The sequence below is a fragment of the Marmota flaviventris genome, chromosome 9 (assembly GCF_047511675.1).
Source record: "Marmota flaviventris isolate mMarFla1 chromosome 9, mMarFla1.hap1, whole genome shotgun sequence".
Classification (NCBI taxonomy): Eukaryota; Metazoa; Chordata; class Mammalia; order Rodentia; family Sciuridae; genus Marmota; species Marmota flaviventris.
Window position 1 is genome coordinate 8459071 of NC_092506.1, and position 20363 is coordinate 8479433.

Here is a 20363-nt window from a genome sequence, read left to right on the forward strand (position 1 = left end):
GTCCACAGGAAGTGCATCTAAGCTCCAGCTCAATGGCCCACTTCCTGACTCCCCTCTTAGCAAGCCCCAGCCCAGGAACTGGCAGAAGCCCCTCAGGGCAGACAGGCTGATCCTCTCCTGGCTCATAACTTTCTGGCCCTTCAGTCCTGACAGTTACCCTTCCTTTAAGCCTTTATCCCCCAGGAGGACAGCGAAGAGAGGAGGTATCTTTTTAAGAGACCAAGAATATTTGAGTAACCCAAAAAAGTAAAAGAGAGAAAACAAACACTATCTATTAAATTCCACACATGGACACTGGAACTTATGCTTGGCTGCAAATGTCAAATGTCACAATGCTTGGCTTAGGATTTGCTCCAGGATATAGAGTAGACATCCCTCAGTAGGACATCCAGAACTTCTGGGAAGTGACACAAACACATACATTTAGTCTCTGTTCCCACCTCTGGCTGTTTGCCCCACACACCCAGCCCGCCTTCCCAGGAAGGGGCATGGGGCCAGTCTAGCCACGTGCCTCCCAAGGTTTAGGCCCAGTGCTTGCTGCCCATGGCACCCCAGCATCTGGAAGCCATCCCAGCAGCTGAACAAAGTGTCTTTTATTTGTGACATACAAATACAACCAATGCAAAAAAGAGATCACTTTTCCCTTTGATTCCAGTGATAACAAGTTGCTAAAGAAAAAAAATATATATCAAGAAGTTTATCTTCCAAGTTTTCTCTAAAAAAACCACAAAGGGTTAAAAAGAACCATACATATCTGACACCAACAAATAACCTGAAATAGAGCAGATACAACTTAAAAAAAAAAAAAAAAAAAAAAAAACTTAAAAATATATCTTAACATGCCCCAAACAAAAAAAAAAAAAAAAAAGGCCTGCTGTTTCTCAAAACCAAGACCCAAGGGAGGTGGAAACTGCCATCTGAGACATGAGGGCCCAACACCCACACCTGCAGTCTCAGCCAGTGCCTAACCTCCCAGCCTAACCTCCTGATGCCGCCTCTGGGACATGGCCTGCAGAGGTTGGGGGAAGCAGGGCATGGCCCTGAGCATCCCATTACCAATGACTGGAAAGAGACAACATAAACTGAGCTCACCTCAAATGGGGTCTATACTGGGTGTTCCTTTTGGTCCCCTTGAGTGGGAGGTATAGAAATTCATGATCTAAGACAATAAATATTTAGCACTCTGTACTTTGAGACAGGGATCAGACTCTTCCTAAACGTGCTCTTGTTGTTTTGTGATTCTTAGGAGTTTGCCAACCCCTACCCAAAAAGTTCAACTCTCACTGGGGTAAAACCCCAGGGAGCCAGCAGGCAAGGCGACCGTGGCCGTATCCAGTGTAAAGCTGCGAGGCCCTCTCCCAGGAGTGCCAGGCCCGCTGCTGGTGGGGTCGAGAGCAGCACCAGGCTCTCAGCAGAGGCCAGGCTGGGAAGCGAGGCCTCATGAGCACAGGCTGCTATGCAGGCAGGACTCTGGGTGAGAAGCAAGGACCACTCTAATGAGATCTGCCAGGACAGACCACCTGAGTAAGGGCAGAGGGTGGAGTGAGCAGACTCCAGCAGCAGAGGGGCTGACGGACCCCCAGGAGACAACTGCACAAAGGCTAGAACCTTCACGACATTCCCTGAAGCAAAGCTTGGGACGTCAAAAGGGAGGTGTTAGGTGCTTTTTCCTGGATAAAGATTTGGTTTTTCTTCTGGAAGAGGAAAAAGGCCTAGAGATCAGGATGAGTGTAAGTTCAGAGCCCACATCCTCTACACCTCTAAGAGGAAGGCCTTCTCCTCCCACTGCTCCAACCTGCTGACACAGGATGACACCAGAGAGAGAAAAGCAGAGCAGCTGTTTGGGCCACTGAAGGGCATTCCTGCTGCAGCTGAGCTGTGGCCTGGCTTGGCCAGGACAGTGGCACCAGTGCCTCACTGAAACAGTGAGGGGTGAGGCTGGGGGTGCAGGCAGAGGGGCCTGCTGCTGGCTGGGGGCTCTCTGAAGAGGGAGGACAGCGGTGGGAGGGACATCCCACCTTCAGAGAGATATCAGCACCAACAGGTGAGAGGAAAGTATCAACTACACCAGGAACAAGGGATCCTTCTGGGGGAAGACAAGAGGCTCCCTGATGTTACTCCCCCCTTGAGACTAAGAACAGAGGTATCTGGGGTGGAGGCAAGAGGCAGGGGAGAAAGTGTGGAGAGGAACAGGCAGGGCCTCTGGCTTTCTTCTTGAATTAAAAGCTCAAGTCACCGCCATGAGATCAAGAGGTCAAGCTTAGAATGCAGCAAAGTCTGAGAGCCCAGAGAAGCAGGCATCCCCATGGCAGCCCCCAGGACACCTGGCTGGTCCTGTCCGCCCTCCCTGACAGCAATGGAGAGAGGCAGCCTTCCGGTTGGCCGGTCCCTGGACAACTCCACTCTGTGGATCTACAAGCATGTGGCTAGAAAGAGCTTCCCTGTATCTTGGTGTAGAAGGCCTATGCAGTCTCCACGCAAGCGCCATCCATGAGATCGAGGAGTAAGGGAGCCAGGGTCTCTCTGAACCAGGGTCTCTCTCTCTTGCTTTGCACTTGGATCATACAAAGTCCAGTCCTCTTTGGGGCCCAGCAGACCCCAGACCAGGACTCTTAAAACTTTCACAAGAGTGGATAAAACATTCCATTTGTCCAGGGAAGGGGAAGGTCCATCAGGAATCCAACTGTGGGGAAGTAGGGGAACCTTCTGAGTGGAGTGAGGAGGCAGCCACAAGAGAGGAGCTTCCTGCCGGCCCGCAGTGGTCTTCCTGTAGCACCCTCTCCCTCCATTCCCTCCTGGCACTCTGCTCTTCCAAGAGAGAGGAGACGGGGCAGCGTGGACCACTCCTCCCCAGGGTTCTGTGCTCTTAGGGTGCCACCTGGTACATACAGGGTTGAGGAGACCACAGCTCTTAGGGCACCTGGCAAGTGACGTGAGACCAGGGGAGAAGACAGGCCTTAGGAGAGCAGGTTCTGACGTAAGTGGCTCTGGGAGTTCAGTGACAGCAGCCGCCACAGTGCCCACCTGCGTGGGAGTGCTGGCTGTCCCCAAACTTGGTTCTCCGGCTCAGGATCTCATAGGAGCAGTCTTCCCCACAGCAGCCAGACATGCTGGGAGAAGAGTCATCAATTTCAAATCTGCAAGGTAGACAGGAGAAAGAGCTGACTGCAGGCAGCTGAATGCCTTCCTCCCTAGCCTGAGAACTTTCCAACAGTGCCACTGATGAGACCCCTGGAACCAATGTGCAGGGGACCAAGTCAAAGGACACTGACGTACTATCTTACCAATGCCAACCTCCCATGCCCCAATGGACTGTGAATGGGGGCTGGAACCAGGAATGCCGCACAGGGACAGTGCCTCTGACCACCCAGAAGGACCACGTCAGGGCCCAGCTCCTTACTGTAGTGCTTCTCGGAAGAACTGGTAGGCACCGTGATTGTGTTTAAATACTGTTAGCATCACCTTCTTCATCTGTGTACTGCAAGAAAGCAGAACAGGAGCTTAAGAAGCTTTTCTCTTTTCTTTTTCTTTTGGTACTTGGGATTTAAGGCACGGGTGCTTTACCACTGAGCCACATCCCCAGCTGCCCCCCGACCTTTTTTAAATTTTGAGATGGAATCTTAACAAGTTACCTAGGGCCTAAGTTGCTGAGGCTGGCTTTGAACTAGCAATCCTCCTGCCTCAGCCTCCGAGTAGATGAGATTACAGGCCTGCGCCACCGTGCCCAGCAGAGCAAGTACTTTTTAGAAAGAGTCAAGGCCATGCCTCCTCTCCCTCATGTCCTTGCTACTTTCCCCTAAATTAACCCAAAAGGAGTCCCCAAGTCTCTTGTCCAGCCTGCAAAGACCCTAGGTACTACAGCACTCAGTGTTTCCCTCCACAGCAGAGTGGTCAGACTGCGCCAGGATCTTCCCCACCCTTTCTCTGTAGCCCCATTACTTAGGCTCAGAACTCAGCACAGATCAGGCCCTGAAAAGATGCTCCCAGGGCTGGGGCTGGGGCTGAGCGGCAAAGCACTTGCCTAGCACAGGTGAGGCACTGGGTTCAATTCTCTGCACCGCATATAAGTAAATAAATAAAATAAAGGTCCACTGACAACTTAAAGAAATGCTTCCCGCTCTGAACTGAAGGACAAAATTGGAGTCCAGCAAGGCAAGGAGCAGGATACTGAACAGATTCTAGATGCTGTCTCCAGAACATTCTTATGATTTGTCCTCCAAGGAGACTCAAAGAACAGTGGACTCAGAGGTAGCTCTTTCCAAAAGACCCATACAGGATCTCCTAAGAAGGTGGCCCTTTTAAGGTCCTTACTTAGCACCTGGACGGCCATCTTAAGTGAGAGCCGCCATTTTAAGAAAAATTCTGCTTTCCCTTGGGTATTCCTGAGAAAGGCTCACCACTTCCTCGTACCAATCTCATCCTTAACCACCCACATTAGGACCTGCCCAGCTTTAATCCCTGAGCCTGCCCCATAAAAGTCCTGAACCCCAAGCCTGTTTCGCCTCTCTCCGTCTATGGAGAGATGGCCTTTATTTGTCAGCTCTGACAAATAAACTCTTGTGTGGATCTCTGCCTGGTCTCCATCTTTCACTTCTCACTCACCGTCTCCGGGTTCCTTGCTTTCTTTTCAGCCCTTACCTGTTGGCCATAAGCTGCAGGATCTGTATGAGGAACTTCCCCAGGCCTTTCCGCCGCACTTTGCTCTCCAACTGCACTTCATAGCTGGAATAAGGAAGCAGAGGGTGAGTGCAGGTTGCTGCATGAAGGGGCTGCAAGGCCCATCAGAGGAGCCTGCAGTCCCTGCAGCCCAGACCCAAAGGCTTTTGCCACGTGGTCTCCTCCCCTTGGCTGCGCCCCCAGGCCCTGGCTCCTACCAGTACAGGACTTCATCCCCGCACTCCACGTCAAATCGGAAGTGAGAAAAGGCAACAGGCACAGAACTGTTCTCCCAAGCAATGAGATACCACGCTCGGTCGTCCGTCATTTCCTCCCGTTTCTCTCGGTCTTTCCAGCCCCACTCACTCTGCTCATACCTGAGGAATTCAGGAGCAGTCAGGACAGGAAGGCTTGGGGAAAAGCCAGCTGGGAACAAGGCTCCCCTCTGGTCAGCCCTGCTTACATGGTTTGCATATTCGTTTTGGTCAGGTCAAACGCCCAGTCCACGGTGGCTGGCTCCAGTCCAGACACCCGCTTACATTCAATGGAGACATTCAACCTGAGAAGAGGACAGGGAGGTGTGAGAGCTGGTCGAGTCTCTGCTCCTGCCAGGGCACTGCATTCCACCCTGCAACTCTGACAGAGAGGTGCGCCTGATCTCAGTTACCATTTTGGGTTGGATATGTGGTGTCCCCCAAAAGCTCAGGTGCAAGAATGTTCAGGAGTGACATGACAGGGTTGTGAGTTGCAATCTAATCTGTGGTAACCCCCCACTATGGATCAACTGGGTGGTAACTGGAGCAGGTATGAAGTGGCTGGCAAAGGGAAGTCACCGGGCTTCAGTTCTGTCCCTGGTGAGCAGAGCTCTCTGCTTCCTGATCGCCTTGTCCGGAGCTGCTGTCCTCCTCTAGCCCTTCAGCCATGATGCGTTGCCTCACCTCAGCCCAGGGCAGTGGAGTCGGCCCTCTGTGAACTGAGACCTCTGAAATCATGAGCCCCAAATAAACTTCTCCTCCACATTGTTCTTGTCAGGTCTTTTGGTCAGAGAGACAGAAAAAAGCTGACTAAAACACTCTCCCAAGAGAAGCCAAGGTGACTCCAGACATGACTGAAGAAGGTGCCTTTCGGGCCGAGATCAACAACTGTCATTGCCACACCTGCCACCTAACCACAGGGCCCTTCTCCTGCCTCCCCTGCCGGGTCCTTATCAGACTCAGTACTCTGTCAACCTCTTGTTCCTCTCTGCTACCTCTACTGCTCTTTTCCTACCCACTGGGCCTCTTGTTTTTGTTATAAACACTAGCGTCTGTTTGTCCCTTAGCTCCTGCCTTCAGGCATTCTTCCTGTTGCTTTAATTCTGCACTGACTATTGCTGGTCTCCCACAGGCTCTCTTCCTTCTCATCTATACCAATCTGGCCTTCAAAACCAATTGGATGACCCTGGGTTCTTCAAGGCAACTACAGGTCAATACCCCTCAAGAAGCCCCACCTGCCTCTTCATCTGAGGACTCAGGGGGTATTCTCAGTTGATTAAGAGGGTAGTACAGGGTGTAATCCACCATTGTTTTCCTAAACTAACAAATTCTATAGGTATTAAGGTATTTGTTTCTTTCCTTTTTTTAGTCCTGGGGATTGAACCCAGGGATACTTTACCTCTGAGCTATATCACCAACCCTTTTTATTTTACTTTGAGACAAGGTCTCACCCAAATTGCTGAGGCTGGCCTCAAACTTGTGATACTCCTGCCTCAGCCTCCAGAGTTGCTGGGATTACAGGCATGTGCCACCATGCCTGGCAGGTATGTTTCTAAAGGAAATTTAAGTAAAATAAAGTTAAACTCCCCAGTAAATCTATGAAATAGCATTCTATAAGTAATGACATTCTGGACAGCTACTTTTCCTTTCTTTCTTTATAGTGAAAAACTTACTTTGGAGTCAGGAGGCAGTAATGACACCTATCACATTGCTAGGACCTCCCCCAGCCACCTCCACCTTCATCCAGATCTGTAGCCTCTAAAGCTCCCAAGTGATACATTTCCACCTCTGAGAGGCAAAGAAGCACCCATTGTGAATGGACTGGAATCAGCAATATGTAAGCCTTTAAGGAGCAACACGTCCAAATCTTTCAGGGGCCTCTCATGCCAACTCCAGGGGATGCTCCCACTGGAATTCACCATATCTCAGCTGACTGGCATTGCCCATGTGCTTAGACTAGTAAACGAAGAACCTCCTACTCCTTTAAGAATCTTTCTTTTTAAGTACTAATCACACAGCAGTAAGAATTGCCCCAATACAGCACTGCTTCTGTTTTAGCCATAAAAGGTCCAAGGCCAGTCTGCAGAATTCCTCCACTAAATCTGTGTTCAGTAAGTTTGTGAAAGTAGGAGCATGGCCACAAGAATCACACAAAATTCCAGGCATCGGAGGAACCTAGAGTCAACTGGAAAGGTGCTTCCAAGTTATTCCCTGTTTCTGGAAGTCAGTGAGAACACACAGACATGGAAACACTAAAGGATACCTCAGGAAGGGATCTCTAAACCATGTCAAAGGACTTCCCAGAAGCTGAAAGACAGTGCCTTCAGGAAGTGTAACATGTTTGCTCACAGATAGGAAGACATCAGAATAAAGGAATACTATGGTGCCGTGATACTGTGAAACACAGCCACGAAAAGCAAACAACACTGCCAGCTTCATAATTTACAAATCTGTGTCTCTCTTGTTCATTAAAATACTCATATTTGCTGCTACTTTCTGTACTGAATAGATTGTCCCTCCTCCTTAAAACAACCCTGAAGGTTGGCATCATCATCATCCTAACTGACAAGTAAGAAAATGAGGCTTAAGAATTACAACTGAGGGGCTGGGGATATAGCTCAGTTGGTAGAGTACTTGCTTCACATGCATGAGGCCCTGGGTTCAATCCCCAATACCAAAAAAAAAAAAAAAAAGAATTACAACTGAGGGCTGGGGTTGTGGCTCAGCGGTAGAGCGCTCACCTTGCACAAGCGAGACCCTGGGTTCGATCCTCAGCACCACATAAAAATAAATAAGTGAAATAAAGGTATTGTGTCCAACTACAACTAAAAAAATAAAAACTTAAAAAAAAAAGAAGTACAACTGAGGGGCTGGGGCTGGGGCTGAGCGGTAGAGAACTCGCCTAGCATGTACAAGGCCCTGGGTTCAATTCTCAGCACCACATAAAAATAAAGAGTTAAAAAAAAAAAAAGAAGAACAACAACAAATGAATTACCCAAGTAGGTTTAATAAGAGGCTCTGCTATGATTCAACCCATAATCCCGGGAAGCCACAAACCCTGTTTCCTCAAGCCAAGATATTCCATTTCAGAAATTTAACTCAGCAACACCATCTCAGGTAAAACAGATTATGCTTCCTATTTTCTAAAACCAAAGGACCTAAAACAAGAGAGGGCCTTTAATCCAGATCATACAGCAAATCAAATCAGGGTCACAACAATTAATACTTATCTAACTTTCAGTGTGCCCCAGGAAGCAATCCACTTGACAACCCCCTGAGGAAAGCTCTATTATCAGGTCAATTTCTGATTAGAAAATTAGGGGACAGGGGCTGGGGGTGTGGCTCAGTGGGAGAGCACTTGCCTAGCATGTGTGAGGAACTGGGTTCGATCCTCAGCACCACATAAAAATAATATATAAAATAAAGATGCTGCAACCAACTAAAATAAATAAATAAACAAATAAATGAATGAATGTCTGGAAAAGAAAGAAAGAGAGAGAGAGAGAGAAAGGCATCGTGTCTATCTACAAATGAAAAAAAAAATTAAAAGAAAATTAGAACACAGAAAAGGTAAATAACTTGTTCAGGGTCACACAGCCACTACAATTATACTATATACTCAGGAAAAATACACTGGACTTGGAATAAAAAGTCCCTTTGGCTGTGAGGGGGAACTCCAGAAACCTCATTCAACTTCTCTATGCCTCAGTGTCCCACGACGTTCCTATAAAATGAGAATGTCAGCCTGGGCAATTTTCCAAGTTTATTTCAGCTTTTATTATTCTTCTTACAGAGATAAGAGTTAAGTCCTAAAGGGACATCAATCTGAGATTAAGTGTAAAATCTTTGTCTATTTACCAATTCCTGTGTCACCCTAATGGGGACTTCACAGCAACAGAAGGCATTAGCCAATTTCTGCTTTTCCCTTTTCTTTTTTCTCAGTACTAGCAACTGAACCCAGGGCACTCTACCACTGGGCTATGTCCCCAGCCTTTTTTATTTTTTGCTTTTGAGACAGGGTCTCAGTAAGTTGCTAACACTGGCCTTGAACTTTCGATCCTCCTGCCTCAGCCAGCCCACTGATATTACTGAGATTACAGGTATGCACCACTGTGCCCGGCAATTTCAAATCTAGATCTGAGAAAGCCTATTCTAGAGAAGTGAATTCCTGAAGACAATCAAGGAGACAACTTCTGAGAATGTTAAGTACGACTCACCCGTTCCGGTCATATTTCTTGAACACTGGGAAAGCCTCCAGAGGGTCTCCAAGCTGTGGAGGGAAAGGAGAGGAGTAGCACAGACAGGTGGGTGGAAGTGCTGGCCCTGCCCCCAAATCCCTGCTGCCTGAGAGTAGGATGCCACAGGGACTCCTGAGGGGAGGAGAGCTCCTGGCCCCAGAAGCAGCTTTCCCAGGGCCCTCCATCTGCCTAAATTCTGAAATTACATGGAGGAGGGAAACTTTGGTCAAGAGGCACAGGAGTTAAGTTTAGCTTCACCTGACAGGGTAAGAACAGACTTCACTGGCCTATGGGGCAGAATACTGCTCACAGTACAGCTAACACAGAGGCCACAGGATTTGCTCCTATCTTCACCTACTCAAATCTCCAAATTGAAAAATCAGTCCGAAGCTGTGTTCTTGTAGATATGCAATTTTGATTATGAGAGAACTACAAGAATAATAAAAAGGAGCTGGGTACAGTGGCACACGCCTATAATTCCAGTTACACAGGAGGATGGCAAGTTCAAGGCGATCCTGGGCAACTTAGCATGACCTGCTTCAAAATAAAAAATAAAAAGGGCTGGGGATGTAGCTCAGTGGTAGAGCATCATTGGATTCAATCTGAAGTACTGCAAAATAAAAACAAATAAATAAAAATAAAAGAATAACAAAAGGTGAGATATGGGCTGGGGCAGAAGGATGGTCAGAATTTCTCAGGTTCAGTTTGGAGGCTGTGGCCACCAGGTTGCTCCCAGTCAGCCCATCTGGTACTGATTCACAGACACTCCTCCTGTGACTGGGGCCCCTGGAGGATTAGGCTGCTGCGTCCCCTTGGCCCAGCACAGCCTGAACAGTAAATGTCTGCAGGAATGAATGAGAAAACTCATATCATGTTTCACTAGGGAGGAATTCTCCCCAAAATGTGAACTCCTAACAAAAATTTCTCGAGGCTCTCTACTATCAGTAAGAGAAACTGCCACTGCCACTGGGATCCACATCTCCCTGTACAACTGGGCCAACTGCTGGCACCTCTTTTCAACTCTCCCTCAGCAGGTAGGAGGCAGAGGACAGGTGAGCAGTGTCACGATTCTGCCACATGGTGGCACCAAAAGAAGTCAAATTAAAAAGCAAGCTGAAGTTCCAATAGGCAGAAGTGAAAAGAAGAGTCACCCTGTTGGCGGCATCCACTTTGGCACAGACAGCATCCATGGCTGCACGTTCCTCCAGCCGCTTCTGCTTCTTCTCCTTTGCTTTGCTTGACTTTCTCTGCAACAGGGAAAAGCCACACTGGTTGGAGGAACTGAGGACTAGCAAAGAAAAGACTTGACTTTCCCTTTAAGAAATCAAAGGGTCCCTGCGACCACAGGCCTGGCCCAGCAGCAGGAAGCCTCCCACCCAGAAGGCCAAACACTTGGTGTGTGACTTAAACAGGGAACACTGTTTCCTTGTCATGAGCCCTAAGCGGTGTCACTAGACTTCCTTTCAAGAAGAATACTGACCCCAATCACTGTGAGGACCCTGCAGCAGAGAAGGCCCCCTGCAGTGATGAATATCCACTCATGTGCTCCCTTGTGAGGTGGAAACACCCAATTTCAGGCCCATTCGGGGCAGCTTTCGGGAGATGGCATCTGAGGTAGCCACTAACAGCTGTTTCTAAGTGTAAGTTTATGCAAAGACTTTTGGGTATCTTCTGGCCACAAGAGACAAAGGTATGACTGGGGGTAGTCCTGTGGGAGCTAGGTCATCTTTCAGAGCAAGGACCAGGGAACTGTGAATACAGAGCCATTCCCAGCAGCCCTTCTCAGTGTTAGGCATACTGTTCACTTAGCGATGAGGGCAGAGTGAAGGGCCCCAAGGGGTTCGCCTCAGGCCAAAGGCGATGCTGCCAGTCAGCAGGACCAAGTGGTGGGTACACAGGCAGCAGGGGAGGGGAAAAGGGAGGCTCCCTGAGCAGAGGGGCAAACAGCAAGCTGCCCACAGCTATAGATCCTGTTCTGAGGCTAACATGAGGTTCTCTCTTCCTCTGGGGAAGAGCCAGGCTCGGGATTCTGACACAGCTCCTGCAAAGCCTCCTGTCCCTCCAGGTCCTAGGAGGACATGGCCCTTCTCTGAAGCCCCTTCCCTGGTCTGAGAGAAAGTTAATACCTCCATGATGGTATTAACACCAAGATGGTTATATGACAGGTGCTCAAAAAATGATGGTACTCATTCTCACAAGGACCAGACAGCATAGCAGAGGAACTGACCCACCCAGTCCAAGTACCCCAAAGGCCTGGGCAAGCTGGTTCTGCTCTTACCAACAGCATGGCCTCTCCAACACCAGCCTTCCTCTCCCAGAGCTCACTGGAGAAAGGTTTTGACAAGCCACAATTACAGTCTAGCCCTGACACTGGCCCCAGGAAAGGACACACAGCGATTAACATGCGCTTGAGTCAAAGAACCAGCTGCTAGGAAAAGTTTCTCAGGATAAATTCTGCCCCAGCAAATTTCTAAGAAATGACACCGCTTAACTCCTACTTCAAACAACAAGAAGCAGAGCCCAAACATCAGGAATTCACAGGGATTGATCTTAGAAGCACAAACCCCACCAGAGCCAGCTAGTAACTGTCTGGCTGAGCACTTTTTGCAAAAGGCAGTCTAGATCCCATTTTTCAGCTGCCTAGAGAAAAGGACAAACAGAAAATAGCCTGTCCTCAAGAGGCTGCAATCCAGATGCAGACCCACTCTCTCTCTACCTCGGGTAAGTTTTACAACATCCATATTTTTCTCTGTGAATTTAGGTTGTAAGACAACATTCAGACATTCACAGATTGCAAAGTACTTGCAAAAACATTATGTCACTCAGTTGCAGAGTGCTTGCTAAGCATGCCCAAGGCCCCAGGTTCAATCACTAATACCTCAAAACAAACAAACAAACAAAAACTCAGTATGCAATTCAAATCCCAGAGCAGAAACCATCACCTCCCTTTACACATTAGGAAACTGAGGCTCAAGGCCAGGAGTGGTGGCAAATACCTATAATCCCAGCAAGTTGGATGGCTGAGACAAGAGGATCAAAAGTCCGAGGCTAGTCTTTGCAACTTAGTGAGACCATGTCTCAAAATAAAAAGGGCTCAATGGTAGGCACCCCTGGGTTCAATCCCCAGTACTGCAAAATAATGATGATGATGATGATGATGATGATGATGATAATGGAAACTGATGCTCAAAGAGATGAAGTGACTCTCCTGGACAGTAAGTGCCTGAAGGGAGATCCAACCCCAAGAGTGAGGCCATAGATCCAGGGTTTGTTTCACCAGCCCCACTGTCTCCCAGTAGGATAGCCTATGTCTAATGTGATAGGACTCCACTCAGTCATTAAACAAAGATCTTCTCACATCCTGCCAAGACCAGGGGCCTCAGAAGCACTCAGCAGCACCTGGCAACAGCTTGCCAACAGAGCACACCTAGGCCCTGCCCTCCAACTGAAGCAAATGGAGAGAAAGCCCAGTCAGAGGGTCTCTGGGGCTGCACAATGGGGCAGAATAACATGAGCTTTAGCATCAACCAGATCAGGCCAATGGCTGTCCTGCCACCCACAGCATGACTTGTGAAAGCAACTCATCTCCAGCAAGACAGGAATGTAAAGCTGGCCTCACGGAGGAGATGCAGGAAGGTCAGACACCAGCACACCTTCGCAACAGAGGCAAGCTCCCTTCCTCCACCCCTAACACAATGTAGAGCAAAAGATGAAAGGTGCTGGTAGGCAAATGTGACTCCCAGGACCCAGAAAGCATTGATACTTGGGTTCCCACCGCAGCATCTCATTTCTAAGCAAAGAAGTAATTCCTAAGCACAAGCAGTAGGAGGGCCACCCAGGCCTCCAGGTGATTTACTGTCTCATTCACACTCAGGAACTGGAAAGCCAGAGGATCCTCAGAGTGAGGCTTGGTGCTGCTGTGGCCTGAGGCTGAGATAACTGAGTATGCCTTAAGCATTTTGCAGCCTGAAGAACACAGGGCAGAGGTGGGAGGCAGGCTGCAGCAGGCTGAGCCAGGCAGACGACTCTCCCTTAGACCCAGCAAGCAAGCACCAGGAAGAGTGGTCTCCTACTGTTCCAACTAGCTTTGCCCCTGCCTTGTGGAGGTAAGGCTGTCCTGCAGGGACATAGGAAAACTCTCCTAATTAAAATGGGAAATAAGTAAGTGAACAGTAAAGCTCATTGTGGCTAAGTGTCTCTCCCATGGGAACTTTATATAATAAAAGAGTGTAGGCTTTTGAGTCAAGAGACCTGGATTTGATTCTCAGCTCTTTCACTTAATAGCTGTATGACTGTAGGCAATGGAAAACCTTTACAGCAAGTTACTCCGTTTCTCTGAACCTCAGTTTCTTAATCCATAAAATGGGGCTAACAATGCCTACACTATTGGCCAAGAGACTGCTGTGAGGACAAAATGGTATAACACACTGCATATAAAAATCCTTCATACTGTGAAAACAACCAGAGATATGAAAAATTGTGCTCTATATGTGTAATATGAATTGTAATGCATTCTGCTGTCACATATAACAAATAAAATAAATAAAAGCAGAGAGACTCCACTTGCCAGAAACAACATACCCCAAAGGCAAGACCCCAATGCCCACCTCCTCCAGCCACACCTTACTCGCCTTCAGTTTCCACTCAATCCCATCAGGGGATTAATTTACTGATTGCATTAAGGATTTCATAACCCAGTCAAAAAAATCCTTCATACTAACATCTTTTGTCAGTTACAAGGACCCACTAGTGTTAGCCACTGCCAGTGCTTTCATAAATATCATCTGTTTTGGGGCTGGGGTCATAGCTCAGTTGATGGAGTGCTTGCCTCACATGTAAAGGCCCTGGGTTCAATCCCCAGCACCACAAAAATAAATAAATAAATATCATCTGTTTTAATAGGCTGTAGTAGTTCACACCTGCAAACCAGTGATTCAGGAGGTTGAGGCAGGAGGATCGCAATTTCAAATCCAGCCTCAGCAACTTAGTAAGGCCCTAAGCAATTTATCGAGGTCTTAAGAAACTTAGCAAGACCCTGTCTTAAATAAAAAATAAAAACAGGCTGGGGATGTGGCTCAGTGGTTTCAAGCACTGCTGGGTTTAATCTCCAGTACAAAAATAAAAGAAAAAAAAATCTGAAGCACAGAGAGGCGGAGAAAGGGTCACAGAGCCAGTAAGCAGAGTTCTCAGCAGTCTTCCTACACCTTCCCACTGGACTGCACTCCATGAGGCAGATCTAGATCCGCTTTATTTGCCAATGTATACTAGGTGCTCAGCCAACAGTAAGTACTTAGTTCCTATCTGTTGGATGAATTATCTAAGACTCAAATCTAGGTTTGAGCCACAAAGACCATGCTCCTCCCACTGTATCACATATGATACTTGTTAAAAAGTGCTATGTAAGCAGGAGCAAGGGCACATTCTTGTAATCCCAGAGACTTAGCTAAAGCAGAAAGATCCCAAGTTCAGGACCAGTCTCAGCAACTTAAGCAAGACTGTCTCAAAATAAAAAACCAAAAAGAACGGGGGAGCCGGCATGGCAGTGCACACCTGTAATCTCAGAGATTCAGGACGCTGAAGCAGAAGGATCAGAAAGTTCCAGGCCAGTCTTAGCAACTTAGTGAGACCCTAACTCAAAATAAAAAAGAGGTAGGGAGCTGGGCTTGGTGGCGTACACCTGTAATCCCAGAGGCTTGGAAGGCTGAGGCAGGAGGATTGCAAGTTGAGACAGCCTCAGCAACTTAGCGAGGTCCTATCTCAACACTACTCTCTCTCAACCTGAGGTCAGGAAAACAGGGCCCTCTACCCAAGCGTGACCACTAGGAATAATGAAGTCCTGTCATCAGGTGACAGAAAGTCCCAACTAAAGTAGAATAAGGATAATTGAGAGGGTTCCAGCTCTGCAGCTTTGATTCAAGTAGGATAACTCAAATCTCTCTGTTGCTGTAAGGTGGTGGTAGATGTCATTATTTTTTGCTATTGGGGAGTGACCCCAGGGGTGCTCTACCACGGAACTATACCCCCAGTCCTTTTAGTTTTTACTTTGAGACAGGGTTTTGCTATATTGCTCAGTCTGGCTTGGAACATGCTATCCTCCTGCCTCAGCCTCCCAAGCTGCTGGGATTACAGGAATGGGCCACCACAACTAGCTTCTTGCTGAGTTTTAAGCCAGAAGAGACTTTTCAGGGGCTGCTCTAAGAAACATGTCTATAAAGTATGAGTAATAAGACTGGGGCCTAAAGGAAGCAAGGTTTGCAGTATCTCTAAAGCCTGATATTTCAGCTCAACCAATGAAGAAGTGTTAAACCAGAATGGCACCTTATCCTTGTTTTTGGCTCAATATTTAATGACTCACTCTGGGTAGACATAAGTGATACTAGAGACACAGGTTTCCTTTAGTTCCAATAGCTGGGGTCTGGGACCTTTATAGGTTAAAGTCTCCAAACTTGATTTTCTAGATATAAAATATACAAGGACCCACTAGTGTCAGACTAGTACTCCAAATTTCTCATCAAAATATGACAAATGGGGGCTGGGGATGTGGCTCAAGCAGTAGCGCGCTCGCCTGGCATGCGTGCGGCCCGGGTTCGATCCTCAACACCACATACAGACAAAGATGTTGTGTCCGCCAAATACTAAAAAATAAATATTAAAAAAAATTCTCTCTCTCTCTCCCTCTCTCTCCCTCTTTCTTTAAAAAAAAAAAAAATGACAAATGTTTGTTGACGGGGGTTGGTGCTGGGGATTGAATGCAAGGCCTTGCACATGCTAAGCACATGTTCTACCACTGAGCTACATCCTCAGACCCTAAAAGATTTTTTGTTTTGTTTTGCAGTACTGGGAATGAACCCAGGCCCCCAGGGATCCTGGGCAAGGGCTGTACCACTGAAGGACACCCTCAGCCCTGGAAAATCTGTTTTGACATGGACAAGGCAATTATTTTTGTCTAAAAAGTTATCTGTTCAGTCAATAAATATTTGAGTAAGAGAAAAAAATCTAGGTTAATAACAGTAGGGACAAATCCAGTGTGTTAAAAATAGCACCAACTTATTTTAGCCCACTCAAGTAAAGGCTGAGAATACAGGCAAAAATAACCACCACTATTTTTGAGGTACCTACTTGGTTATTTACTTCCTTTAACTCCTTTTATCTTCACTAGGACTCTAAGGGGGAGGTATCATCACCCCCAATACATAGGTGAGGAAATTCAAATCCAAAAAGGCCACGTCACTGGCACAATGTCACACTACTAGCCAATGAAGATGGCTAGTAGGGGCACCGAGGCATCTCTGGTTCCAAGTCAGGGTTCCCTTAAGGTGGTGGGAATTCCATGTAAATACCAATAATAGAGGGAACCAGTTATCCTTTTAGGAGAGTGACTGGTACTTCTCAAATTGGGCTTTAGGTGAGCTCAGAAACATGGAATTACTTCTACCCAACCCTATATCTCTATATGCCAGGAAAGGGCACTGAAATATTAGCACCTCCCTGCTATCAGCACAGAACAGGTGGTCAATGGCCATCACCAGCGGTCCCCCATCTTCCCCCATGAAAAGCCACCTGCAGCGCTAAGACGACTGGCCACCGGGCCTGCATGGGACGGGAAGACGAGGTTTCACCAGGGCAGGAGGAGCACTGTGGAGAGCTTTCAACAGCGCAGCAACGGGCTACACTGAGACTCGAGGAGCGGGAGCCACTGAGGTGGGGTCTGCAGCCCCAGGCACTGCCTGGGTGACCTTGGCCGGGACGCCCTCTTTCCTCCTGGCCTCAGTTTCCTCCCAGCCAGGATTGGCGTCCGAATTGGGCAGCCGCTTCGCCGGTGACAGCCGGGTGATGCGGGACCCCGGGGAGCAGGGGGCTACACCGCGGGGACCCGCAGGTGGGGAGGCCGGTAACGGGTCTCCCAGGCAGGAAGGGGCGGGCATGAAACGAGGGGCAGGGGGCACCGAGGGGGAGGGGCCGGAAAGGGGGGCTCTCGGGGATTCCTGGGCTAGGCTGAACTTGGGGACCCTCAGAATGGGGGAGTTGGGTCATGTGGGGGCTGGGGGTCACGTGAGGCCTGAGGGGGCCTGGGTCACGTGAGGAGATTCAAGAAACAATGGGGGCGAAGGGGGCGAGGGTTACGAGGGGCGTCCCTGGACCTCCTGTGCCCTCTCCCTGTCCAACTCACCCCCATGGCGGTGGCAGCGGCGGCGACCCTCGGCTCCTCCTTCACACACTTGCAGGCAGGGAGGCGGCAACGGCTGCTGCGGCAGCGGCGGCGACACCAGAGCGGCGGGTCTTGCACTGCGCAGGCGCCCCGAGAGCTCCCCCGCGCGCCCAGGCGGGCACCGCGCCGGCGCAGAACGGGAGATGGCGAGCGAGGAGAGCGCGCAGGTGGAGCGCCCGCCAGGACGGCGGAGGGTCTCGGACCAGCAGGGCGGGCGGCGCAGAGGAGCGTCGCGCTGGGAATGACGTTTCCGTCGGGCCCCACCTCCTCGCCAGGCTGCGTCTGTAGCTATGGCAACGGCCGCGCGGAGCTTGGCGGAGCGCCCTTCCCAGAAGCGCCGCGCAGCTGGGCTGCGAGGTGGGTGGCAGCGCCTCCCTGAGCTTGGTGCCTCCACCGCCCTGCGCGGAGCAGCCGCTTCTACAGGCCAATCGCGTCCCGACCTCTGAAATACCGACTCCTCCAGAGCCTCTCAGGCACCGCGGAAGACTTTGGAAGCTTTCCCACCCTCCAGAGCTTGGCTCTAGGAATTCCTTTTCTAGCCCGAGTCCTGTTATTCATTCACCCGCCGTCTAATCATTCACTCGCCCTCCATTCATTTGCTCGCGCCGAGTCCAGGGGCACACCGCACCGCAGCGAGAAGCCGGAGAAGCCCTCGCCGCCCGAACTTCGCTGTTTACAGGGAAACAGGATCTAATGATTGCTTGAGTTGTTTTAACGCCGCCGCTAAAATGAGACCTCAGGTGTCCTGGGTAGTATTCATTTCAATCTGTCCCCACAGCCGGGAGGGTGGACCCCCATGACCTGCATGGGAGTCACCTGGGGAGTGTGTGCTGTGTGCAAACCCCTGGGACTACCCCGGGAATCCCCGAGGCATCCAGAGTCCCAAGTAGAGGGACTCTACCCCGGTAGAGGTGTATTCAGAGAATTAGAGAACCGCTACTCAAGACTCCACAGACTTTATCGGGTTTGTTTTTTTTGTTTTTTGTGTTTGTTTTTTGTTTTTTTTTTTTTTTTGGTACTGCGGATTGAACCCATTGAGCCATATCTCCATCCCTTTTTATTTTTTATTTTGAGACGGAGCCCGTTAAGTTGCTGAAGCTGCCTTTGAACTTGCAGTCTTTCTGCCTCAGTTTCCTGAGCCGCAGGAATTTCGGGTGTTTATCACCTTGCCCGGCACTTTATTGGATTTTATTATTCCACCTTCAGTGCTCAGTGCAGTGGTGGCTCCAGCAACATTTATTGAGTGCCTATTGTATGTTAGGCACTATTCCAATCAGCAAAGAAATAACACCAAGCTAGGTGTGGTGGGATGCACCTGTCGACCCAGATACTCTGGAAACTGAGGCAGGATTGTTTGAGCTCAGGGTTTCTAGCCAGCCTGGGCAGCATAGTGAGACTGTCTCAAAAAGAGAGATAGAGGAAAAAATAATAATAATACCAAACAAAAAAGCCCTGTCCTTGCATCCTAGAAAGAGGCAGATCCAAGCCTGGGGCAAACACTTATAATCTCAGCAGCTCAGGAAACTGAGGCAGGAGAATTGCAAGCTCAAAGCCAGGCCCAGCAATTTAGTGAGGCCCTAAGCAACTTAGCAATACTTGTCTTAAAATAAAAAAATAGAAAGGACTGGGTTGTGGCTCGGTAGTTAAGTGCCTCTGGGTTCAATCCCCAGGGGGAAAAAAGTAAAAATAAAAGGAGAAAAAGAAAGAGGCAGATAATTACACAGTGCATTAAATGATATTCTATAAAGGAAAATAAAGCAAAGGAGGCTAGGCATCATGACACATACCTGTAATCCCAGTGACTCAGGAGGCTGAGGCAGGAGGAGCCCAAGTTCAAGGCCCCCTCTTTCTTTTTTAGGTGGTGCTGGGATTGAACCCAGGGCCTTGTGTAGGCAAGGCAAACACTCTACCAACTGAGCTATATCCCCATCCCAAGTGAAGCCCCATCTCAAATAGAAAAGGCTAGGGAGGTAACTTGGTGGTAAAGTGCCCCTGGGTTCAATCCCCAATATGGGGGGAGTACAGTGAGGCTGGTGCAGATTGGGTCAGCAGGAAAATAGTAGGAGGTAGAATTAGGCAGGTAAGGTGAGCATCATTTAGGGCTTGTAGATTTTGAAAGACTGGGATTTACAGTGAGCAAGGTCACTATTGGGAAGTTAAGTGGAGGAGTGGTAAGGGTGGCTTAATGTGTTTAGAGGACCACAAGCCTGCGGGTTGAGAAGACAGGTTAGGGGCAAGGCCATAGGAAGGACAGTTCAAAGGCCAGTGTAATTGAGGCCCCATAGCTGGATAGAGCAGATGTGTCAGAAGGCCTCAGGGAATGATGCATATGGGAAGGTAGAACCAGAACTTGCTAGCAGATTGTATATGGGGTGTGAGGGAAAGAGAAGGTAACTTCAAGGTTTTTAGCTTGAGCTGTTGGAAAAATGTCTTCCATTGAGATACAGATTATTTTATTTTTTTAATATTTATTTTTTAGTTATAGTTGGACACAATACCTTTATTTTATTTATTTTTATGTGGTGCTGAGGATTGAACCCAGGGCCTCGAACATGCTAGGCGAGAGCTCTCCTGCTGAGCCACAATCCCAGCCCCTGAGATACAAATGATTTTAGAAGGAGCAGGTTTTGGGGTGGTAGGGATGGGAAGTTGGTTTGGGCCACTTCAGGTTGGAGATGCCTTTTTTTAAATATATATTTTAATATCTTTATTTTGTTGTTTGTTTATTTTTATGTGGTGCGGAGGATCAAACCCAGTGCTTCACATGTGAGAGGCAAGCGCTCTGCCACTGAGCCACAAGCCCAGGCCCTGGAGATGCCTTTTAGACATTCTCACGGAGATGTGGAATAGTCAGTCGGCAGTTCAGGGGAGGGGTCCAGGCTGTAGATACAAATCTTAGCTCATTTAGCCACTTAGCATATGGAGGATATTCGTCTGGGGTTATAGCTCAGTTGGTAGAGTGCTTGCCTTACATGCACGAGGCCCTGGGTTCGATTTCTAATATCA

At 48.7% G+C, this 20363-nt stretch overlaps 1 protein-coding gene across 2 annotated transcripts; it reads right to left on the reverse strand.

The window, feature by feature from the left end:
• Positions 1 to 572: 572 nt before the first annotated feature.
• Positions 573 to 17579, reverse strand: Naa40 (N-alpha-acetyltransferase 40, NatD catalytic subunit). 2 transcript variants are annotated; one of them, XM_027944754.2, is made up of 8 exons: positions 17319 to 17579; positions 10300 to 10395; positions 9128 to 9180; positions 5120 to 5215; positions 4875 to 5033; positions 4639 to 4722; positions 3401 to 3478; positions 573 to 3137 (listed from the first exon to the last, which is right to left on the reverse strand). In XM_027944754.2, the coding sequence occupies exons 1-8, from the start codon at positions 17322 to 17324 to the stop codon at positions 2996 to 2998; spliced, it is 714 nt and encodes a 237-aa protein (XP_027800555.1). In that variant the 5' UTR covers positions 17325 to 17579; the 3' UTR covers positions 573 to 2995. The 2 variants fall into 2 exon arrangements, with proteins under 2 accessions (XP_027800555.1, XP_071472184.1); XM_071616083.1 differs by lacking the exons at positions 9128 to 9180; positions 17319 to 17579 and having other exon boundaries at positions 10300 to 10347.
• Positions 17580 to 20363: the final 2784 nt, after the last annotated feature.

Coding starts and splice junctions, on each gene's coding strand:
- Naa40 (XM_027944754.2), bottom strand. Junction 9,181..10,299: donor AAGTGGATGCCGCCAACAGG/GTGACTCTTCTT, acceptor TTCCCTCCACAG/CTTGGAGACCCTCTGGAGGC. Junction 5,216..9,127: donor AAGAAATATGACCGGAACGG/GTGAGTCGTACT, acceptor TCCTCTTCTCAG/GTTGAATGTCTCCATTGAAT.